General features: G+C 40.6%; 1 protein-coding gene across 2 annotated transcripts in view; it reads left to right on the top strand.

The window, feature by feature from the left end:
- Positions 1-18645, top strand: part of med13b (mediator complex subunit 13b) — a 30961-nt gene extending 12316 nt beyond the window's left edge. Inside the window, exons 9-30 of one of the 2 annotated variants that reach the window (XM_042739401.1) lie at positions 39-743; positions 1724-1940; positions 2029-2059; positions 2156-2277; positions 2586-2670; positions 3328-3521; positions 3619-3818; positions 5122-6026; positions 7253-7420; positions 7501-7724; positions 8253-8442; positions 8520-8859; positions 8941-9157; positions 9238-9429; positions 14372-14595; positions 14687-14829; positions 14910-15068; positions 15207-15350; positions 15426-15586; positions 16097-16261; positions 16400-16500; positions 17771-18645. In XM_042739401.1, the coding sequence (XP_042595335.1) occupies positions 39-743; positions 1724-1940; positions 2029-2059; positions 2156-2277; positions 2586-2670; positions 3328-3521; positions 3619-3818; positions 5122-6026; positions 7253-7420; positions 7501-7724; positions 8253-8442; positions 8520-8859; positions 8941-9157; positions 9238-9429; positions 14372-14595; positions 14687-14829; positions 14910-15068; positions 15207-15350; positions 15426-15586; positions 16097-16261; positions 16400-16500; positions 17771-17903 (5020 nt within the window). In that variant the 3' untranslated portion in view covers positions 17904-18645. Of the gene's footprint in view, positions 1-38; positions 744-1723; positions 1941-2028; positions 2060-2155; positions 2278-2585; positions 2671-3327; positions 3522-3618; positions 3819-5121; positions 6027-7252; positions 7421-7500; positions 7725-8252; positions 8443-8519; positions 8860-8940; positions 9158-9237; positions 9430-14371; positions 14596-14686; positions 14830-14909; positions 15069-15206; positions 15587-16096; positions 16262-16399; positions 16501-17770 lie in introns of both variants that reach the window. The other variant, XM_042739400.1, reaches the window with a different exon arrangement.
- The last annotated feature ends 3850 nt before the right edge of the window (positions 18646-22495 follow it).

Below are 22495 nucleotides of genomic sequence, written 5' to 3'. Positions count from 1 at the left end.
GCCAGTTGATGACATTGAGCTTTCGCTTTTCATTCCAGGCTTAAGAACCAGAAACAGCGGGCATGTAGCACCCCAGGGCATCCTCCATCTGCTGGCCAGCCTCCTCAGCCCTCTAGCAAACACAAGATGGCGGAGAAGCTGGAGAAAGGAGACAAGCAGCAGAAGAGGCCACAGACCCCCTTCCACCACCGCAACTCTCTGTGTGAAGAGCAGCCCAACATGGAGCAGGGAGATGCTGTTCACAGGCTGTGTCTGCAGGGCCATGAGGACAGCCACTACCCCAGCCTCCATCATGCCGACGTCACCTCCAGCAAGACCCCAATGATGCACAGCTCAACTGATGAGATGGCCGGCTCCCCTCAGCCCCCGCCGCTCAGCCCGCACCCTTGTGAGCGCGGAGAGGAGACGGCCGATGGCCTAAAGACTTCCTCCTCTCCCTTGCACCAACACTTCTACCCTTCTTCATCTGAGCCCTGCCTGGTGCCCCAGAAGCCCCCTGATGATCCTCCACTAGACCCATTGCCCTTGCCCTGCCCACCTCCATACCCAGAGTCCCTAGAAGCCACCGTATATGTGGGCTCTGCCATAAACCCCAACGAGGACACAACGCATAACCCCTGGAGGTACTTTAGGGTGCCTGGTGGGAGGAACGCGGATTTCCACACACCTCAGCTTCCTGTGGTCAGGCTTTATGAGGATGGTTACAGGGCCGGAGGCCAGGATGGTGTTGTGTCAGTTACAGAGTGAGTTCTCTAGCCTTGTGCACTAAATAGTGATATAATGTTAATTATGCTGTTATTACACTAAATGCCAACAGCACATTTTCTACCTTGAGAAGTGCAAATAAAAATAAATTGAGTTATTTGGCTTAGTAGAACTGAATACCATCAGTTTTCGTTTGGCGGGCGAAATGGATCCTCATAAAAAAAAAAAAAAAATGACTTGCTGTTCAAAACATGTCCTTGCCTTTTTGAAAAAGGAAGCTTTTTTTTTACCTTGCCTAAGAATAGGTCAGCCTTTTAACATCTTATTAAAGTAAAAGGCAAGTTATGCTTCCATAAAGAACATTACATTGGCCCTTTTGCAAGTTGTTTGTCTTCATTGGTTGTCAATAACATCAGACAGTACTACTACTGGTAATGTTAGTTGATTGCAGTGGCAGATAGGTTGAATTGGACCCTCCTTCTGGCCCAGTATTATGGTGCACTCTGTGTGACCTAATGAACAGATAAATAGTCAACAGCTGCTGAAACAATGGCCACTGACTGTCAGCATTAGGAGAGTTCACCTTCAAGTTTTGGCTACACACTTGATGTTTTGATTTAGTGGCTATGGCTGGCCATCGGGCAGGTTTATAACCATGATTTTTATTATGATGTAAATATATTTATTGATATGTGCCATTTTATTATAAAAATTTAATATGCATGTTTTAGATTTTAAAATGTATTTAAAAATATTTAGATTACAAATATATTGAAAACATTATTAAATTAACATTTTGGTATATATTAATTAATTTCTTTAATAGAAAACTACAGTTATGGGTCTGTCTAAAGCTTTTAGTTCTGCTAATATTAAAAAGTGTCACATTTTCGCCTGAGTATGAAACTATTAAGCTATCATGGTAAATACAAAAAGTAGTATTGGTGTAACTGATTGGTTGTTATTATTGATTCTTTTCTAACTCGAGAAGTAACATAGTTTGGGGTGATTTTTGCAGGTTTATGTCCTCCTCCAAAAGGCCTCTGAAAGTGTCGGAAGACCTGGTGAAGATGTACGAGCAAAAGAAAAACCAGCATCTCTCTGCAGCTGTGTGCGATGGAGACCAGGAGCGTGAATCTGATCCTTATGCTTTCGTGGAAGGAGATGAGGAGTTTACTTTCTCTGATAAAGACAAAAAGCCTGGAGCCGAGAGGGAGCCTGGGAAGAAAAATAAGGTCTGGCAGTGATTTTCTTAGAAAAAATTTATGTGGATGGGTTTCTCAAAGTGAGAAGTCTTATTTATTTTTCTTTTTTTTTTTTTAGAGGGATGATGGCAGTGTGTCATCTTCTGATGGTGAGTATTATTTCCTCACACTTAAATTGATAAAAATCGATTCATTGTTTCTGGAAATGTTTCTGAGGGTTGTCTTGAACGCACCTTTTCACACAGATGCCCAGGGGTCAGGTGGCAGTAAACCACTTCCTATCACCAGCTTGATTCATGAGACAGATCTGGTCGTGTCCATTAATGACCTGGACAACCTCTTTAACTCTGACGAGGATGACCTGACGGTTAGTACTCGTGTGAGCTCGCCAGCTACCAGTGATGTGGAAAGTGAGAATGCTAGCGGTCCTAAATTTACTGAAGCGTAACATCATAATCCACTTCTTTCTATAACTTTTTGGTATGAATCACATTTGTGAAGCTCCAGCAGTAATGAATCTGTTGGATACGGTGATACTCAAATTGAAGCCAAATTTTCTAATGATCTCCTGCCTCATTAGAAAAACTTTTAGGTGGTCATAAAGTTCTTTATTTGCTGAACTAGGGGAACAGTAGAGCAATTAAAGTGAGCATTTCTTTGTCTTACTCCAAACAGCCTGGATCCAGGAGAGCTGCTGGTGGAGCAGAGGAAAAATTTGGTGGGAAAGAACCAAAACCTGCAGCGCCAGACCCCCTGCCTTGTATGTGCCTCAATTCATGACCCCTGCTGAATCTGCATCATTACTGATACATTTGTTCTTATAACTGTTACTGGGAGTGTGTGAGCAGTTTGGTTTAGAAAGTGTTAGAATGAGTTCACATTATGCATAGAGAAAGTAGGAATTCTGAACTTTATGCTGTTAAATCTGTAGAAATGCCTTATATATTGCTACCATATTGGATATTATAAATATTTAAATATTATAATTTAAAAATTAAATAAATATAAATATTATAATATCAGAATATAAATATTAGATGAAAAACTTTTTTTAATTAAACTGAAGAAAAATATTTTAATTTTATTTTTACTTTAGGAACTTAAAGTACAAAAGTTTATATAGCAAAATGACTGAAACTTAAATTAGAATTAATTTTTTTTTTAAATATTTCAAAATATTAATGATTATCTATAACAGTAACTGCTATAATAACACTGCTTGTAACAATTTAAAAAACATATGTTTTATGTGTTTTTTTTTGTTTGTTTTTTTAATTAGGAAATACTTTTTTGTCAAACAAAAACTGTTTTAGTGCTGCACAAGTCATCATAGACTGAGACGTTAATGGCAAGCATCTGTAACCTATTTTCTATTTATAGTGCCAAAATTCTGTTCCTTGTGTGTTTATTGATCTAGGCTCTGCAGACCTGCACCAGATGTTCCCAACCCCTCCGTCACTAGAGCAGCACATCATCATGGGCTACTCTCCTATAAACATGGGCAATACAGAATCAGCAGCTGGCCTTTCTCTCCTGGATGGGGCCATCAGCGGGAACTTCAAGATGGAGGTGGAGGAGGGTTTCTGCAGCCCCAAACCCTCAGAGATTAAGGTAGGACTCAATCACTGCAGTCAGTTCCCAGGGATATTTTCATGAAGAGGTATTTTGTAATGCAAGACTCTGTTTCTTTGTCTTTATCTATTTTCAGGACTTCTCCTACGTGTTTAAACCAGAGTCCTGCCAAGCGCTCATCGGCTGCTCCCTTTACGCCCCTCTGAAGATGCTGCCCAGCCAGTATCTGCTTCCCATCAAGCTTCCAGAAGAGTGTGTGTACCGGCCCAGCTGGACAGTCGGCAAACTGGAGATGCTGCAGCCGATGGCAGCCATGACCTTCCTCAACAAGGACAGGTACAACAGCCAAGAAATCAGAGATTTTTCTTCATCCCTAGCAGATTTGAGTGTTTCACAGTGTTGATTGTTCTTTTGCAACAAACAAACCTTTAATGAGACATTGAGTTATTCAAGCTTTCATCAGCTTGTTGGCATGCATGGAAGCCTAAAAGGCTTTTAAACAGATTAATTTACCTTATTTAGGAGGAATGGGGGGGATCGTGCATATTTTGCAGGTGGTGGTTGAATTAAGTAGGTCAGGTTTTTAACAAGCACAGAACACACTCTTCTCTGCTGTTTGTGGTCCAAGCAGCTGCCATCCCAAAATAGACATTCAATATTAATGATAGTGTAGCCTTAATTGAGGAATGTGTCTAGAGCATTGAATTAGAATTTAGGATGTGTGCCTATATCTAACTACAAAACTAACAAAAATTTTGCAGCAACTTACTAACTGTTTCCAATGTTATTTTAGTGGATTAATGAAGTCAGTTCCCACAGGTGACTCAGTTCCGAGCAGACTAACCACAAGTGTACATTCACTTAAACTGTCAGAGGAGGAAAGAGATGCTGATTCACTGGTTATGTTTTTTTTTCTTCTCTATATTCTCTATAATGCTTGTGAATTTTCTGCTTTGATGCAGAGAAGTGGTATGCAGTGTTTCAAAAATGGCACAGTATGACCTGGCAGTATGCACTTACACAGTTTAAACAAACATACCCAGAAGCCCCAGATCAGTTTCTTAGCAAAGAACATTTATGAAAGGGTTAAATATGGTTTATTTTACATTACATGATGTTACTGTAATTAACTGTTTGCCAACCTAATCTCTTTCTATTTGGCCAGCCTGAGCAGAATAACACTACAGTCGTTTTTGTTCAATAAGATTTCTTTCAATAAATTAATACTTTTATTCATCAGGGATGCATTAAATTGATCAAAAGTGACAGTAAAGACATTTATAATGTTACAAAATATAAATACTGTTCTTTTGAACTTGATAAGTTAGATCTTGATAAGTTTTGCAACAAAATATTTAGTGTGTATATATATATAAGGTATTAAATTCACTTGACTTGAGGAGGATTTTAGGACTTAACTAAAGCTTTTCACAGTTTGATGAGCAAAAAGTGGCCAAATATGTTTTTCCCATAATTTTTCATAATATATCTATTGTTTTATACTTTTCAACTAAACAGTCTTCTTTCTGTAACACATTTAGCTTGAAATGTACGCTCGTGCTATTTATTTTTTGAATAAATGCCATTTGATTTGATATTGTAGCCACTATTTGTAACACTTTCTCCTTTTCTTTAACAGTAACATCCCTAGTGTAGGAAGTGCATTGGAGCAGGACCAGAGCTGCACCCCTCAGACACACAACACCTTTATGTCTAACAGCGCCCCGCCCAGCAACAGCGGCGCTGGCATCCTGCCCTCCCCTGCCACCCCTCGAATCTCTGCCCCGACGCCACGGACACCCCGGACCCCACGCACACCCAGAGGCCCTGCCAGCGTCCAAGGCTCGCTGAAATACGAGAACTCCGACCTCTACTCTCCCGCCTCTACGCCTTCCACCTGCAGACCTTTAAATTCGGTAGAGCCGGCCACCGTGCCTTCCATCCCGGAAGCTCACAGCCTATACGTCACCCTCATCCTCTCCGAGTCAGTCATGAACCTCTTCAAGGACTGCAACTTTGACAGCTGTTGCATCTGCGTCTGCAACATGGACATTACGGGGGCGGATGTGGGCGTCTACATCAGCGATCCCAACATGGATTCGCAGTACTCAAGTTTGGACCCCTGCTCCTGCGGTTTTAGCGCTGTCATGAACCGTCGCTATGGCAACGGGGCAGGCCTCTTTCTGGAGGACGAGCTGGATATCATGGGACGGGGTTCGGATGCCGGACGCGAGACTGAGAAGCACTTTGAGGCTGTACGCACAGCCTCCCTTCAGAGAGGGGTGGCCCTTAAAGAGCAGGTCCCGGATGATCTAATCCTCCTGCTGCAGGATCTGTGCACTAACCCCTTCTCCCCAATCATCAGGCCAGAACATCCCAGCACCAGTCTCAAGCGTCCTATGCGCCTGGAGGAGAGGGACTATTACAGTGACTGTTATTTAGCTCTGGAGCACGGCAGACAGTTCATGGACAACATGTCTGGAGGAAAAGTCGATGAGACGCTGGTCAAGAGCTCCTCTTTACACCACTGGGCCAAACGCAACGGTGAGATGTTTTACAGTTTTTACACTGCTCGTTCAGTGCAAGGTTTTTAGCAGTGGTTCAACACCAAAGAGTCAGGGCCCGCTGGGGTCCACAAGATTACTAAAAGAATTTAAATTAAAAATGACTTAATATAAAAGATTTTTTATTGCTTTCTGCATGTTCTAATAAGTGATATTGTTTCAAATCATGAACTTTGATGATGTGTACCGTCAACGCAGTTTGCAGTGCAGGCTGCAATATTAATAATGTTACTTTTTTTGTCTCTTAGAAATGATTTGACAGTAGCTTGAGCTGACAGTAGTTCCTTGAGTTAGTATGCAGATGTGAATTTGTTTGTCAAAAGCAGTAACATCTGTAAAAATTATAACTTCTTTTTTATATGGTGAAATTTAATTATTCTGGCTGTTTGAGTGTTATATAAATTAACCATTGTTCTTCTATAGTGGCATGCATTTAGATCATGATAACCACAGTTAAAACCTCATTAATGAACAAGCTGAGCGTTTGAACTATGAGCCGAGTGGATAAATGGTCAGTTTAGTGCGGTTTCATTCTGCTTTTGTTATATAAACATTATATCGAACTTTTATCAAGCTCTTGTTATCGTTTTATCAAAGAAAATTATATAAGCAATAATTATCCTTATCGTTTTATCAGCCAGCCCTAGCTGTGAGTCTTGCTTATAACGTTCATCTGGGAACAATGTGCACAATTCTATCAGATTTATAAGGTAAATCATTAATAAAACTACGACAACACAGAAGAATACATCATTATCTTTCTAAATATGCTAACTGTTCATCGTGACTTTAATATAAAGTTTGTATGTTTTGATGTCCACATGTTCTTGTTCAAGAAATGACTGCATTGTTTATGCATTTCTATCATAAAGAATTGCCAAATATTAAAGATTATGTGAACATGTCACAGATGATTTGTTCCATATTTGTGACGTACATCCGAAGGAAACAGACCAAACCAGGCAGGATTTGGTTCAGTCCATGGGTTGTTGATTGGATGAAGGCAGAACAGAATATGAGCCTGGCAGTCGATTGTAAGAAAAGGGTGAAATGTTTGGAGAAGTCCAGCATGTGTCGCCTTTTATAGATCTGAAGATGCTGTAAACGATATTGTGAATTTTCATTTCATGCAGACCGTTTTCTCAGACTAAATGGGTTTATGTTAAATCTGGTGTTTGTAAAACACTCCTCTCTGTGTTCTTGCAGCTTTCGATATGAACATGCTGTTCTCCCAGGACGTGCTGAGGATGCTGCTGTCGCTGCAGCCTGTTCTGCAGGACACCATCCAGAAGAAGAGGTCGGTGCGCTCTTGGGGAGTCCAAGGCCCCCTCACCTGGCAGCAGTTCCACAAGATGGCTGGCAGGGGATCGTACGGTAGGCATAACTCAACACACACCATCCTCTGCATCATTTATATATGATCTAGGCATATTTACACAACTCTTTTCTCTCAGGTACAGATGAATCTCCAGAGCCCCTCCCCATCCCCACCTTACTGGTGGGTAATGAGTATGACTTCGTGGTGCTGTCTCCTTTTGCTCTGCCATACTGGGAGAAGCTTCTGCTGGACCCCTACAGCTCTCAGCGGGATATCGGATACATGGTCGTGTGTCCTGACAATGAAGCCCTGCTTAATGGAGCCAGAACTTTCTTCAGAGATTTGACAGCTGTATATGAGGTTAGAAAATGCTAAATTATGAACTCTCAACATGATTTGTGCATTTATTTGGTGTATTTTGCATAATAATATATACTATGCTCAACTTTATCCGCACTTGTTACAGTACGCTTGTGTAAAACTATTATATACTATATAGCAAATCTCAACTGCCTGCTTTATTTAATTGCAAAATAAAAAAGAAATACGCATGTCCGGTTTTTCATATGAAGTTTGATGTCTAACTTTTTCCACATTTGTACAGCACACTCATGTAAAGCAATTTTATGGTATATTGTAAACCTCAACCATCTGATTATTCGTTGTGAAATTACAAAACTATATTATCACCCAGATCTTTTTAAGTTTTATATACAAGTATTTCCAACTCTATCTACATGCATACATACATACGCTAAATGTGACTATAGGGCATAAAGGTGATATATTATGAACATGAATTTCATGGTTTTCTGTAAAGCTTGTTTGAAACAATGTCTATACAAATAAAATTGACTTGACTTGACATGATTTATTATTGTTCGACAGTCCTGTCGGCTCGGTCAGCACAGGCCCATCGCCAAGTCTCATGCTGATGGCATTGTGACGGTGAGCGATACTGGATCCAAAGCTCTCACAGACCAGACTCTCGCTGACTGGCTCCCAAAAACCATCAATAGCAGCAGCGAGGTGTTTAACAAGCTCAAACTCTACGCACAAGTGTGCCGTCACGACTTGGGTATGTGCACAAACAAATTATGATGTTGTGTGGACAAGGTAAATGCAACAGTCTTATACTATTTCTTATCTCTTCAGCGTCCATTCTGGCATCCCAGTCTTTGGACAGCTCACTGCTTTCCCAGCGAAACCCAACCAGCTCTACACAACCTTCCAGCTCTGGCAGCCCAGTAACGGCAGCTCAGAACGCCACCCCATCCACCAACAGCACCTCCAACACTAACACCACTACCACCACCACCACCTCTTCCTCCTGCTCTCAGGGCATAGGCACCATGCCGTCTTCCAAGCCCAACTCACTGCCTTCTTTCGGGGGCTTGCAGTCCAGCCAGCCGAGTGGTGGTCAGAGTGCAGGGACTCTGGGGGATGGCACATCAGCCACCAGCCAACCTCAGGTCCAGTCTGAGCCTGTAGAGAGGTACCAACTTTCACATCCAAACAGTCTTGTTACTGATTCTCTCAGATGTGATCTCTGATCTGTGATTTATCTGTGTCACAGCACAATGGAGAGAGAGAAGGTGGGGGTGCCGACTGACGGAGACTCCCACGCTGTCACCTATCCTCCCGCTATAGTGATCTACATTGTAAACCCGTTCAGCTATGAGGAGACAGGCCAAGGCGGCAGTTCTAGTGTGTGGACGATGGGCCTTCTTCGCTGTTATCTAGAGATGCTTCAGTCTCTTCCCGCTCACATCAGGAATGCCGTATATGTCCAAGTAAGAATCCATCTGATCCGTGATTTCTGACTCTTAACGTCACCTTGCTTGGATCTAAATATCCTGTTTTCTTCTCCCAGATTATACCCAGCCAGTACTTACTGCAGCCGGTCTGGAGTGAGGAGCGCCATATATATGCACAGCACCTGAAGTCTCTGGCTTTCTCAGTTTACACTCAGTGCAGACGGCGTCTGCCAACCTCCACTAACGTCAAAACGCTAACAGGCTTCGGCCCTGGCCTGGCCATTGACACTGCACTACAGAGCAAAGAGGTACTCCTAATAATTGCCAATATATTAGACAAGGGTTTTCAAACTAAATAGCTTTCAATACAGACTGGTCAAATGTTATATTTTTAAAAATGTAATTAGTGGCTCAAAGGGGGTCCTAGAAGGTCTGTGATAAAGTTCAGAGGAAATAATATTAATAATGAATGGATTCATTTTTTCATCATTTTGGTGATATTTTACAGTGCATCTGAAAAGTATTCACAGCACTTCACTTTTTCCACATTTTGTTGTTACGGCCTTATTCCAAAATGGATTAAATTCATTATTTTTCACAAAACTCTACAAACAATATCCCACAATGACAACGTGAAAGAAGTTTGTTTGAAATCTTTGCAAATTTATTAAAAAATTGCATGTACATAAGTATTCACAGCCAAAATTGAGCTCAGGTGCATCCTGTTGCCACTGATCATCCTTGAGATGTTTCTACAACCTGATTGGAGTCCACCTGTGGTAAATTCAGTTGATTGGACATGGTTTGGATAGGCACACACCTGTCCAAGGAGTTGACTTTAGACCTCCGAGACAGGATTGTATCGTTGCACAGATCTGGGGAAGGGTACAGAAAAATTTCTGCAACATTGAAGGTTCACAGAAACAAGTCTCTGTGACCCTTAATGAAAGACGTTTGAAACACCAAGGACTCTTTCTAGAGCTGGCCTTCTGGCCAAACTAACCAATTGATGGAGAAGGGCCTTGTCTAGACTGGTGACCAAGAACCTGATGGTCACTCTAGTTGAGCTCCATGATCATATATGCAGATGAGAGAAACCTACAGAAGGACAAACATCACTGCCACACTCCACCGAAGTAAAAAAAAAATTGAGATAGCCTTAATCAGCAGCCATATCACCCTGTAGCCCAAGATTGGTCTTCCACTGAAGCTAAGCAGAGTTGAGCCTGGTCAGTACCTGGATGGGAGACACCCGAGTAAAACCAGGTGCTGCTGGAAGAGGAGTTAGGTAGGCCAGCAGGGGGTGTTCACCCTGTAGTCTTTGTGGGTCCTTTCACCCAAGTATAGTGATAGGGATGCTATGTTGACAAAAAAGCACCTTCTTTCGGGTGAAACGTTAAACCGAGGTCATGACTCTCTGTGGTCATTAAAAATCCCAGTCCTTCAAAAAAGAGCAGGTGTGTTACCCTGGCCCATTGGCCTCTGTCCGTCACGATGGCCTCCTAATCATCCCCATATTCTGATTGGTTTCATCACTCTCCTCTCCACCAATAAGCTAGTGTGTAGTGGGCGTTCTGGTGCAATATGGCTGCCATCACATAGGGGTGGGAATCTATGGGTATCTCACAATTCGATATGATTACGATTCAGAGGCCCACGATTTGATTCGATTACGATTAATGATGCATCATAATGTTGTCATACATCCTGTACATCTATTAGGGGTGGGAATCTTCAGGCACTTCCCGATACGATCTGATTCCGATTCTGGGAGTCACGATCCGATTCCAAAACGATTCTTGATCTACATTTTTTCCCCAATTAATTCTTCTGCTGTGCAAATACATCTTTAAAACTTTACATCTTAAACAGACTTGCAGTTACATACTTTTTGTTTATAGTTGGAATCTCTGTATGTCAGTACTTCCATCTTAAAAATAGAGATGTGAATCTTCACTGGTTTCACATTTCAATTCAATTACGATTATCAATATCAACTCAATATCACGATGTGTCACATTCTCAGTTTTTAATATTACTGCACATGGTTACATTTTCATATAAATTTTATATCAAATTTATTTTGGGCAAAAATTAACTTTTTTATTATTATTATATAAGCACAGCAGGCTATTTTTTAAAACAATTACTTATTTAAAATAAATATTTTTAAGTGTCCAAAAGTTTACAGACAATAGTTGAGGATTTTTCTTTTTTTCCTCAGCATTATTGCCGTTTGATTATTACTGATGAGCTCATAGACGGTGGCAGCTTTAACAGGCTGCATTCACACTAACGCACAGATCTATTTCAATATCAGATGTTTTGTCCTGCTCTGAAAACATAACTGACTGTGTGTACATCAGTTTCGTATAAAAGTATTCGAAAGTGCAAGTGCATTGAGCTTCAGGACAACAAACACAAAGCCCACGTGAAAGTCTGTCAGTGCACGAGTTTCATGCATCTAATAGTACTGCATTCCAAACAGCATAAATTAAAGCATATCTAAAGTAAAACATGGCGGGTGGAAGCACAGACTGTCAAGCAATGTGCATGTGTCTCACAGCGCAAATTCTGTGCAATGAAGCCCGCCGCATCTCTAGCGCGCGCACGTGCAATATGTGGGAAAAATAAACAAGCTCAGAATCAATTCAGAATCGTTGAAGAGGGAATCGCAATGCATCAGAAAATCTATTTTTTTTTCTCCCACCCCTACCGTCACATCATCCAGGTGGATGCTGCACATTGGTGGTGGATGAGGAGATTCCCCCTGCTATGTAAAGCGCTCTGAGTACATGGAAAGCGCTATATGTGTATATATATATATACAGTCGTGGCCAAAAGTTTTGAGAATTACATAAATATTAGTTTTCAAAAAGTTTGCTGCTAAACTGCTTTTAGATCTTTGTTTCAGTTGTTTCTGTGATGTACTGAAATATAATTACAAGCACTTCATACATTTCAAAGGCTTTTATCGACAATTACATGACATTTATGCAAAGAGTCAGTATTTGCAGTGTTGGCCCTTCTTTTTCAAGACCTCTGCAATTCGACTGGGCAATTCGACTCAATCAACTTCTGGGCCAAATCCTGACTGATAGCAACCCATTCTTTCATAATAACTTCTTGGAGTTTGTCAGAATTAGTGGGTTTTTGTTTGTCCACCCGCCTCTTGAGGATTGACCACAAGTTCTCAATGGGATTAAGATCTGGGGAGTTTCCAGGCCATGGACCCAAAATTTCAACATTCTGGTCCCCGAGCCACTTAGTTATCACTTTTGCCTTATGGCACGGTGCTCCATCGTGCTGGAAAATGCATTGTTCTTCACCAAACTGTTGTTGGGTTGTTGGAAGAAGTTGCTGTTGGAGGGTATTTTGGTACCATTCTTTATTCATGGCTGTGTTTTTGGGCCAGAATTGTGAGTGAGCCCACTCCCTTGGATGAGAAGCAACCCCACACATGAATGGTGTCAGGATGCTTTACTGTTGGCATGACACAGGACTGATGGTAGCGCTCACCTTTTCTTCTCCGGACAAGCCTTTTTCCAGATGCCCCAAACAATCGGAAAGGGGCTTCATCGGAGAATATGACTTTGCCCCAGTCCTCAGCAGTCCATTCACTATACTTTCTGCAGAAGATCAATCTGTCCCTGATGTTTTTTTTTGGAGAGAAGTGGCTTCTTTGCTGCCCTTCTTGACACCAGGCCATCTTCCAAAAGTCTTCGCCTCACTGTGCGTGCAGATGCGCTCACACCTGCCTGCTGCCATTCCTGAGCAAGCTCTGCACTGGTGGCACTCCGATCCCGCAGCTGAACCCTCTTAAGCAAACCAACCATGCCCTCACTCGATTTTCTTGGATGCCCTGAAGCCTTCTTTACAAGAATTGAACCTCTTTCCTTGAAGTTCTTGATGAACCTATAAATTGTTGATTTAGGTGCAATCTTAGTAGCCACAATATCCTTGCCTGTGAAGCCATTTTTATGCACCTCAATGATGGCTGCATGCGTTTCTTTGCAGGTCACCATGGTTAGCAATGGAAGAACAATGATTTCAAGCATCACCCTCCTTTTAACATGTCAAGTCTGCCATTCTAACCCAATCAGCCTGACATAGTGATCTCCAGCCTTGTGCTCGTCAACATTCTCACCTGAGTTAACAAGATGATTACTGAAATGATCTCAGCAGGTCCTTTAATGACAGCAATGAAATGCAGTGGAAAGGTTTTTTTGGGATTAAGTTAATTTTCATGGCAAAGAAGGACTATGCAATTCATCTGATCACTCTTCATAACATTCTGGAGTGTATGCAAATTGCTATTATAAAAACTTTATAAAAGCAGCAACTTTTCCAATTTGCAATATTTATGTAATTCTCAAAACTTTTGGCCACGACTGTATATATATATATGTGTAAGGAGCTATTAATGAAAACCCAGTCCAGAGCAATCAGAACCTCAGACTGGGCTGAAGGTTCACCTGGTACAATGACCCTAAGCACACAGAAAGAGTGGCTTATAGACAACTCTGTTAATGTCCTTGAGTGGCCCAGCCAGAGCCTGAGCTTGAACTAGGGCTGGGCAAATAATCGAATGCAATTTTCATGCGCATCTCGCCAGTAAAGCCAGTTCTGTGATTAGTAGTAAATCTCCAGCACCTGCTTTCAGATGGAGCGGCATTTAATACACAGAGCCGTAGTTCACTGACAAGCTTCACAATATTACGTTCATAATCAGCAATGAATTGACTGCGATGATGAACGCGATATTGCGTAGGAAGGATAGGTCACAGGGAGTTCGGTAGGTTTTGCAGTTATTCTCAGATGAATAGAAAGTTTAATTAACGGCATTAATTTGAAATAGAAATCTTTTCTAACATTATTAATTTTCAATCCATTTTAATGACTCCTTGCCAAATTAAAAAATATATATATTTATTTTTTTAAACCTTTCTCAATTTTCTTAATTAAAAATGTTCTTACCCTAAACTTTTCAACAAAAGCTCTTTTCAGCATTCATAATAAGAGATGTTTCTTGAGCTTTTGACCAGTAGTGTATAGCTGCCTTATTTTAAACAAGGTCTTTCAAAAGGATCATCTCATTTTGGGGTCTGTGGCATCAAAAAAAAAAAAATGAAGGCTTGAACCTGAGATTACACACAAATAATTTTCCAGAAACAATGATCAGTTGTGCAGTTTTCATACATAAGGTGTAATAAATCATAGTATTGACCTCTTGGTCCTTGCCCTCCTCAGAGACCAGAGTGTTTACATCTCTACGCACCGCCATTCGTCCTGGCACCAGTGAAGGACAAACAGACAGAGCTGGGTGAGACTTTCGGAGAGGCTGCCCAGAAATACAACGTGCTGTTTGTGGCCTACTGCCTGTCACATGACCAGAGGTGGCTCCTGGCTTCATGCACAGACCAGTACGGAGAGCTGCTGGAAACCTGCGTCATCAGCATCGACGTACCCAACCGGTGAGTACTCAAGAGTTGCTCTTTGTTTGACTTGGTTTGCTCAACCCCAGGCCTCTGTTTGTGACTAGGGTGTTTGTGTGTTTTCACACAGAGCTCGGAGGAAAAAGGGCTCTGCACGACGACAGGGCCTTCAGAAGCTTTGGGAATGGTGCCTGGGCCTTGTACAGATGACCTCACTTCCTTGGCGCATTGTGATTGGCCGGCTCGGAAGGATAGGTCACGGGGAGTTACGTGGTAGGTTTTGCAATTATTCTAAGTGTTTGGCATCATATGCTATTTGCTATTGATCTAACTGCTGCTTTTACTCCAATCAGATTGGAGTATTATGTTGAGTAGGCGAAACTTGCAGTCTCTCAGCAGACGACTGAAGGAAATGTGCAGGATGTGCGGCATCTCTGCCGCGGACAGTCCCAGCATCCTCAGTACCTGTCTAGTCGCCATGGAACCACAGGCTTCCTTTGTCATCATGCCAGGTAATTAATGTGGCGCTTTCACACAGAGCGGTTGTTCTGTCCTTTGTCTTTGTTCATTGTATCCTTTCAGACCTTTAGAAACTTTTGAATATTTGATGAAAGTTCATCATTTTCCCTCCCTTTTCTGTCTCTCCATAGACTCAGTGTCCACGGGCTCCGTGTTTGGCCGCAGCACGACCCTGAACATGCAGTCGCAGTTAAACACTCCTCAGGACACCTCCTGCACTCACATCCTCGTGTTCCCCACTTCTGCCGGCCTCCAGGCCTTCAACCCCAACAACGGTCAGACACCACAAGCACTTCTACTTATTGCTTGTGTTTATAGCAAGCTAATATATGTTCTCATTGTGTTTGCAGATGTCACAGATGGCATGGGCGGCATGGATGGGATCTTAGACCTGCTGGCAGAGAATGACCTGGTTGATCCTGATCTCATTAACATCCTACCCAACTCTCCCACCACCTCCCCAGTACAGTCGCCAGGCTCACATTACCACCACGGAGGAGATGGCAGCAAGGTAAACTGATTTGTTCTGCATATAATGCCAATCAATATTTTTGAAAGAAGTCTCTTATGTTTACTAAGGCTGCATTCATTTGTTAAAAATACAATTAAAAGAGTAATTTTGTGAAATATCATTACAATGTTTTTTTGAGTATATTTTAAAATGTTATTTATTCTTGTGACGTAAAGCTGAATTTGCAGCATCATTACTCCAGTCTTCAGTGTCACATGATTCTTCAGAAATAATTCTAATATGCTAATTTGGTGCTTAAAAAACATTTTCTTTCTGAAAAAAAAAAAAAAAAAAAAAGGGTTTTGCTGCTTAGTATTTTTGTGGATATTATTTTTTGATGATTATACGATGAATAGAATGTTTAAAAGAACATTGTTTGTTTGAAATAGAAATCTAAACTAAGTTTAGGAGTAATGAGAAATTATTTAGAATTTTATCCATACTATTAAGTGGCTGTAGTCATTTCTCATAGCTCTGAATCCTCCTCTCGTTGTCTCTCTCCCGTCTCAGGGCCAGGGCACAGACAGGATGGAGTCTCACGACGAGTCTCCCAACATCCTCCAGCAGCCCATGGCTCTGGGTTACTTTGTGTCCACGGCTAAAGCCGGCCCACTGCCTGACTGGTTCTGGTCATCCTGCCCACAGGCAAAGAACCAATGTCCTCTCTTCCTGAAGGTAAGCTCTTCAGTTAATTTAATCATGTCACTCAAGAGATGCATTACAGCTTTATTGTCCAAATCATGTTTCACAATCTAATCCTTTTAACAGAGCTGCAGAGGTGTCATATAATGAATGTTTCTGTCTTCCTGTCAGGCTTCTCTGCACCTTAATGTTTCGTCAGTGCAGTCAGATGAGTTGCTGCACAGTAAACACTCTCACCCTCTGGACTCCAGCCATACCTCAGATGTGCTCAGGTATCAGCTGGACCCCTTTCAGACACTCTTCCCTATCTCCCTTGTCTCTCATATATTTCTGTACATTTATGAAATTATTCCACATGGTGTAATCCTCATTGATGCTATTTCATACTTGTTACAAGGAGAGCAACTGATTTATGATAAATTCCAGAATGGATTTGATTTATGAATAAAACGCTTTCCAGAAAGTATTTCTTTTAAAGCCATTAAACACTGTTTATTTAAAGGAATAGTTCACCCCACAGTCATCATGTTTCAAACCCATGGGATTTTCATTCATCTTAAAAACACAGATGAAGATATTTCTAATGAAACTTTCCGATTTCATTCCCACCATTAAAAGTTCATTTCATTAAAACTTTGACGCTTCAAAAATGTTCATAAAGACATTGTTAAACAAACCCATATGAATTAAGCAGTTAATCTAAATCTTCTGAGGAGACATGATTTTTTAGCCTTTTAACTAAGATTTAGGAATATAACTGCATTTATATAGTTTTAAGACTTATTGGGACCCCTCTTGAAATTTGCAGAGGCCCCTTGTTGATAACGGCTGCTTAGATTTCATTTAGGACTCTAATCACACTGATCAGTGTTAATTTATGAGCAAAAGTCTAAATTAAATGTTTCGAAAGAGATTGTCTCTCTTCAGGGGACTTAAAGCACTTGATTCATATGGAGTACTTTTACAACGAATTGTATGAACTTTTTGAAATGTCAAAGTTTTAATCAAATGGACTTCCAGTGGAGGTGTCATTTTAAAAAAAATAAAAAATAAAGATTGATGAATTCGAAATGCATACTTTTTAACAGATTTTTTTCCACAGTGAACAGATTTATGCTGATTCTAAGCAGTTTGAATAAATGCATTTTCAAAATGGGTTTAGTCAAATTTCTTCGAATCAGCACAATTAAATAATGTGAATATTTAATAATGTCATAAAACGGGGTTTTTTTTTTTTTTTTGAGTGCAGAAATCTTACCTCTTTCATTTATGTACGTGTGTGTGTGACAAGTATACACCACAGTAAGTTTATTAGTTTATGGTAGAATTGTGGAATCCAAATGGATATAAATTTTATATGCAATTCAAATACACCACCTTAAATTTAGGCCTAAATATTTTTGAGTGTGTTTTGAAAATAAATGCAAGTCTCATGTGTTTGGAATGACATGAGGATGTGTATTTAATGAAATAATTGGAACTATATAGTTTAGATGGACTATCCACATTTTTCGATTTCTTACACATTTGTTGTTTTTGCAGATTTGTGCTGGAACAGTATAACGCCTTGTCATGGCTGACCTGTGACCCAGCGACTCAGGACCGGCGCTCTTGTCTGCCCGTGCACTTTGTTGTGCTCAACCAGATGCACAACTTCATAATGAACATGCTCTAACAAACGAGGGGGTTCTGCACAAGTGTTGCCCTGATTTCTCACAACAGACCCCGCAGAGACACAGCATCACCGCACTGCCGCCGCAGGCTGAGCAAAGCCACTTCAATCAGACAGCGCACTTACGGCAAGCCCAGACTGCCCAGTTCATGCCAAGTGTCCATCTCACAGCAACTGGAGGCAAAGGAACTAGTCCATCTCAATGAACTCAAAGTCCTGATAATGGCCTGAAAGTGCAGTTTGGGTCAGGTTTTATCCAGTTGAAATGCCTGCATATATCTTATTTATTGTACGTTTTTAAATGTGTACTTTCTTAATCTTTTATATTATATAAAGACAGGAAGCTGCATATTGCCTTCCTAAATGAATTGAAAATGGTTTGTCATGTATGTAATTGTCTTAATTACAGAACCGACAAGTGAATTTGCTGTAGGTTGCTTTTAGAGGAATATTTAGAGAAATATTTTCTCCACAATTTTTACTGTCACAGTGTACAGATGAAGTATACTGGAGCTCACGTTCTTACCTTTGTGTGGTGGGGACTTTAAGATAGGCTGTAGCTACAGAATTCCTGTACAGCAATTTAATGTGTTCAAATAAGAGGACAAGAGGTACATTGTCGGATTATATATTTTATATCACAGATTTAGAGAGTTGTGTGTGTATATAAATGTGTACATACAATTGTGTGCCGCTATGGATGGTGCAGCCAATGTTTTCGGAATAAAGTGTGTAAAACCTGAAACCCCTGGTCGTCATTGTACATTCTCCTTGATTTTCAACAAATATCTTAGGTTTCTAGGGAAAAAATGAGACACCATATTGCAGGAGGTTTCATCATACTCTCCAGGTATGATAAGCCCTCGAGGGAGAAATTGCTGTGTATTTATTCTGCTCAAATCCCTGTGAAATGACATGGTGCTATTCTCATCAGGCCTGTTGGCGACTGGATGTGCATATGTGCTCGTTTCCTGATGGAGCTGAACCAGAGGCAGAGCTATGAATGTGTGCTGTCAATAGTACTGGAACTTCATTGAGATCTTGGCATGATGGTTATGGCTCCTGGGGAAATATTATTACTTTTTTTTTTCTTTTCTCCTGTCTCTCTCAGAGTCATGTACCAGTTGCATGTGCTACTGCTGATTAAAAAAAAAAAACCTTCATCTGTAGTGTCAAAATATTTTCATTTTGTTCTGCAGCCTGTCTTGGAAATTGCTCATTTGAAAGATGTGAAATTCCTGCAGGCACGGAGATGTGCATAAAATTATAAGCATTATATGAATTGTATATTTTTATTTTCATTTTTTTTTTTTTTACTTGAGACACTTGACAAGTCCCAGGGCTTGATTTTTATTAAAACTAACAGATTTCAAGTTTTTTATTTTCATGCATTAAGGTTACATTAAAATGTTTAAATATGCCTCATAATTTATTTTTGCTTTTTAATGTGTACAGGTTTTACTACTTTAATTTAAGTTTTATGTCTTAAAACATGGGAATATGTTATTTAAATAAAAAAATGTGTGAAAATGTATAACTGAAAAGTTTTGACTGTCCCTCAGAGCTGGTGGTATTTTCACCACAACCAAAGATTCTGTCCTAATGAAGCCTTTTCAAAAGTTAGTTTACATCGTGAAGAGCTTGAGATGAGTTATGGGACGTGTTGTATTAAGAAAACAAAGAAAAAACAAGGTAAATAACCCTGTTAACGGAACATTTTTATTGTCCGTTATTTCCAGTCAAACTAATTTGGAGTTATTCAAAACGTGTGAAAAAAAAATTAAATATTTGTGTGTATTTAAACGCTATCTTTAAAATTAGCATTAGTAGTGTAGAGGTGTTGGACATTTAATTAAAAAAATGTTTCCAGAACCGTCATTTAATTAATCTTTTAATTGAATTAAATGAGAATACTTTAAGTAAAAAAAAAAAAACGACTATTCCTCCACGTTGAATATCTATTCTTAGATATTGTTAGTGGATGAATTCAATAAACTTATGTGTGTGGAAAGTGTTTTAAATTATTCAGGGCCAAAAGTGTACATAATGACATCCATGGTAAACTTTCAAGCTGCATGTCAAATGTACAGTGAATGTAGTTAGTACAACCGGAACAAAAACGAATTGAACGAATTCTATTCTGTTGAAAATACGGTTACCATGATAAATTGGCAAAAAAGTAAATGCCTGCGTCCTAATGTGCACACTATCCATCCTAAAGTCTATGTGATATTAGTCATTTTCAACACCAATAAGGGCAGATAGGGTGGCTAGTGTGCACACTGGGACGCAGGGAATGTTTGGTGAAGTTGTATGTGTCCAGCAGGTGGAGCTGTCGCGCTTTCATTACATCCTGAAGCTGCTGAAGAGCTTCCACCTCTCAGGTGGACAAAAACATGTCCACACATGATGCTTGCTATCATATCGAATAACTGAACAATTTAAGTACATTCTACAACATGCATTTCTTTACTTTATTTTAAGTACTTCGGGTAACCTCTGTAAACCTATTCTGAAACTCATGAATAATGTCTTTCAACATTTTTTGTGGCTGATTTTCACGTCATCAGCGGTTGAGTGCAGCTTTTTCTACTCTCAGTCCGCTCACAGTTGAGATGACCCAGGAGGATGGAGGATATCGACTGGGTGTCACTCAGGCATCCAGCAAACTGCTCGGACAAAACCTCTTAGGCCTTTAATAGCCAAGTTCATGGCCTTGTTTGAGGCCCGGGGGGAAATTACCTTTAGCTCTTCACCACACCAGGGGTCTCTGAGATTGGAGCGCAATAGCAGAGAAGGGAGTAATCGGACTCCTGTAATTGCCTGTCGGGGCTGACATTTGTAGTTAGGGGAGCTGGGAAATGGACCTCACAAGACCACAGGATAACAAAGTCATCATTATCTGCGCGTAATGCACTGTTACCGAGCTCGCGGAGGAATACGTGTCACCGCGTAATGTGAGGCGCTTTGGAAACCAAGTGCTAAATGTGATGGTAATGACTTCTATTACACAGAGGAAACATCTGGCAGTCAAAGTTAATTTCCTTATTTAGTCTCCTCCATGAGGCAGTTGAATGAATGCGTTTGAATATCTTCTCGAACGAGGTCTCGCTTTCACCTCGTTCCTCTGGGCAAATTGAAAGCGCACTCGAGGCGCAATTTTGCCGTCCTTGAAAACCGAAGCACTGAGAAATTGTTTTTGACATAACATCTGGGTTGGCATCATCTCAAGTAGCAGCCTTTGAATGGCTGTATCTGTCTATCGTATTTCAACCCCATGTGACCTGGTGTTAAGTGTCTCAGGAAATTGCTCTGTCTCCCCACATCAGTCAAGCATAATGCTGGCATCGTATTGCTGATGGAAAATGAATGGCAATAAAAAGAGGAGAGGGCAAACGGGAAGCAGAGGTTCGCCGTCTCTCGTGATGTGACCTGGCACTGCGACCGCTGCCTCTGTGCTCCCTTGAAAGTTGATATTAGACTAATGACTGCCAGGCACGGACATGGGAATTTAATTAATTGCCTACACATTTCTGGGCAGAATAGATAGAAAGGCAGACGGGCTTAATATAACGAACACGCTGATGCTTATAATCACTTGATTGCGGTCGCCTGCTGAATGCTCTTTTAAACCTGCTTTGCATGTGAGCATGCCTGAAAAACGGGGGGTCACAGAAGGCCTTTCCTCATCTGTGGCACAGAAGAGAAATGTCATTGAAATGCGTATGGAAGGAGCTCATTGGTGCAGATGAAAGAGACAGGAAAGCATGATTAGCTCTGTTTCATATGATCATAATGTAGCTGTCTGTCAAGTCAACGTACAATTACAGGGTTGGGACTCTGAGAGGAGGCAGGTGGTACGTTTGGATTGCCAACATGCTCGACAGTAGCCATTGTGTGAGGGATTTTTAAAGATATCTATTAGTTTTGAGATAAAAACGAGGTAATTTGCCGGAAGAATGTGGTAGTGCTAACACTTCCCGTCTGTTCTCTTAAATAAGAGAATTAAAAGAAAGTCATATACTGTACCACAGTTTGCAACCTGTTCTCTTCTGGACTTCGAGGTCGAGACTAAAGGAATCCCAAGATATTACTGGTGCTTCTGCAAAAATGACAAAGCTACACATTTTTAAACTTTTATTTATAGAAACTACAGAGCTCTGATACAGCACTGGCACTTTTTGCTGTTTGCATCGCTCTTTTTGTCTGTGTTTGCACGTCTCAGAGTAATAATAATCAGCTGTGCATTAGAAGTAGAGATTCTTCAGTCATCATTTGTGCAGGTTATATCATTATGGCAGTAGATGCTACTCTTTATGTGTGTCAGTGAATCATTTACTTTACCAATTTGTTCAAGAACATTGATTTATTCATAAATGAAACTACAAAACCACATTTTTTTTAAATGGACCCCTAGACGTGGGCAGTTAAATACGTAAAGGTCTTAAAATGAGATTTCTCACATTTTTAAAACACTGATGCTACAAAAAAGACAAAGTGCAGCTGTCAAAAGATGTCCATCTAGATGAAACAGGGCCGTAACCAACACAGATATTGAGAGGGACAGCCCAAAAAATAATTAGAAATGGACAAAT

The sequence above is a fragment of the Cyprinus carpio genome, chromosome B15, assembly GCF_018340385.1.
Source record: "Cyprinus carpio isolate SPL01 chromosome B15, ASM1834038v1, whole genome shotgun sequence".
In the NCBI taxonomy this organism is placed as follows: Eukaryota; Metazoa; Chordata; class Actinopteri; order Cypriniformes; family Cyprinidae; genus Cyprinus; species Cyprinus carpio.
Note: the sequence above shows the minus strand (reverse complement) of the source record. Positions and strands in the feature narration are given on the sequence as shown.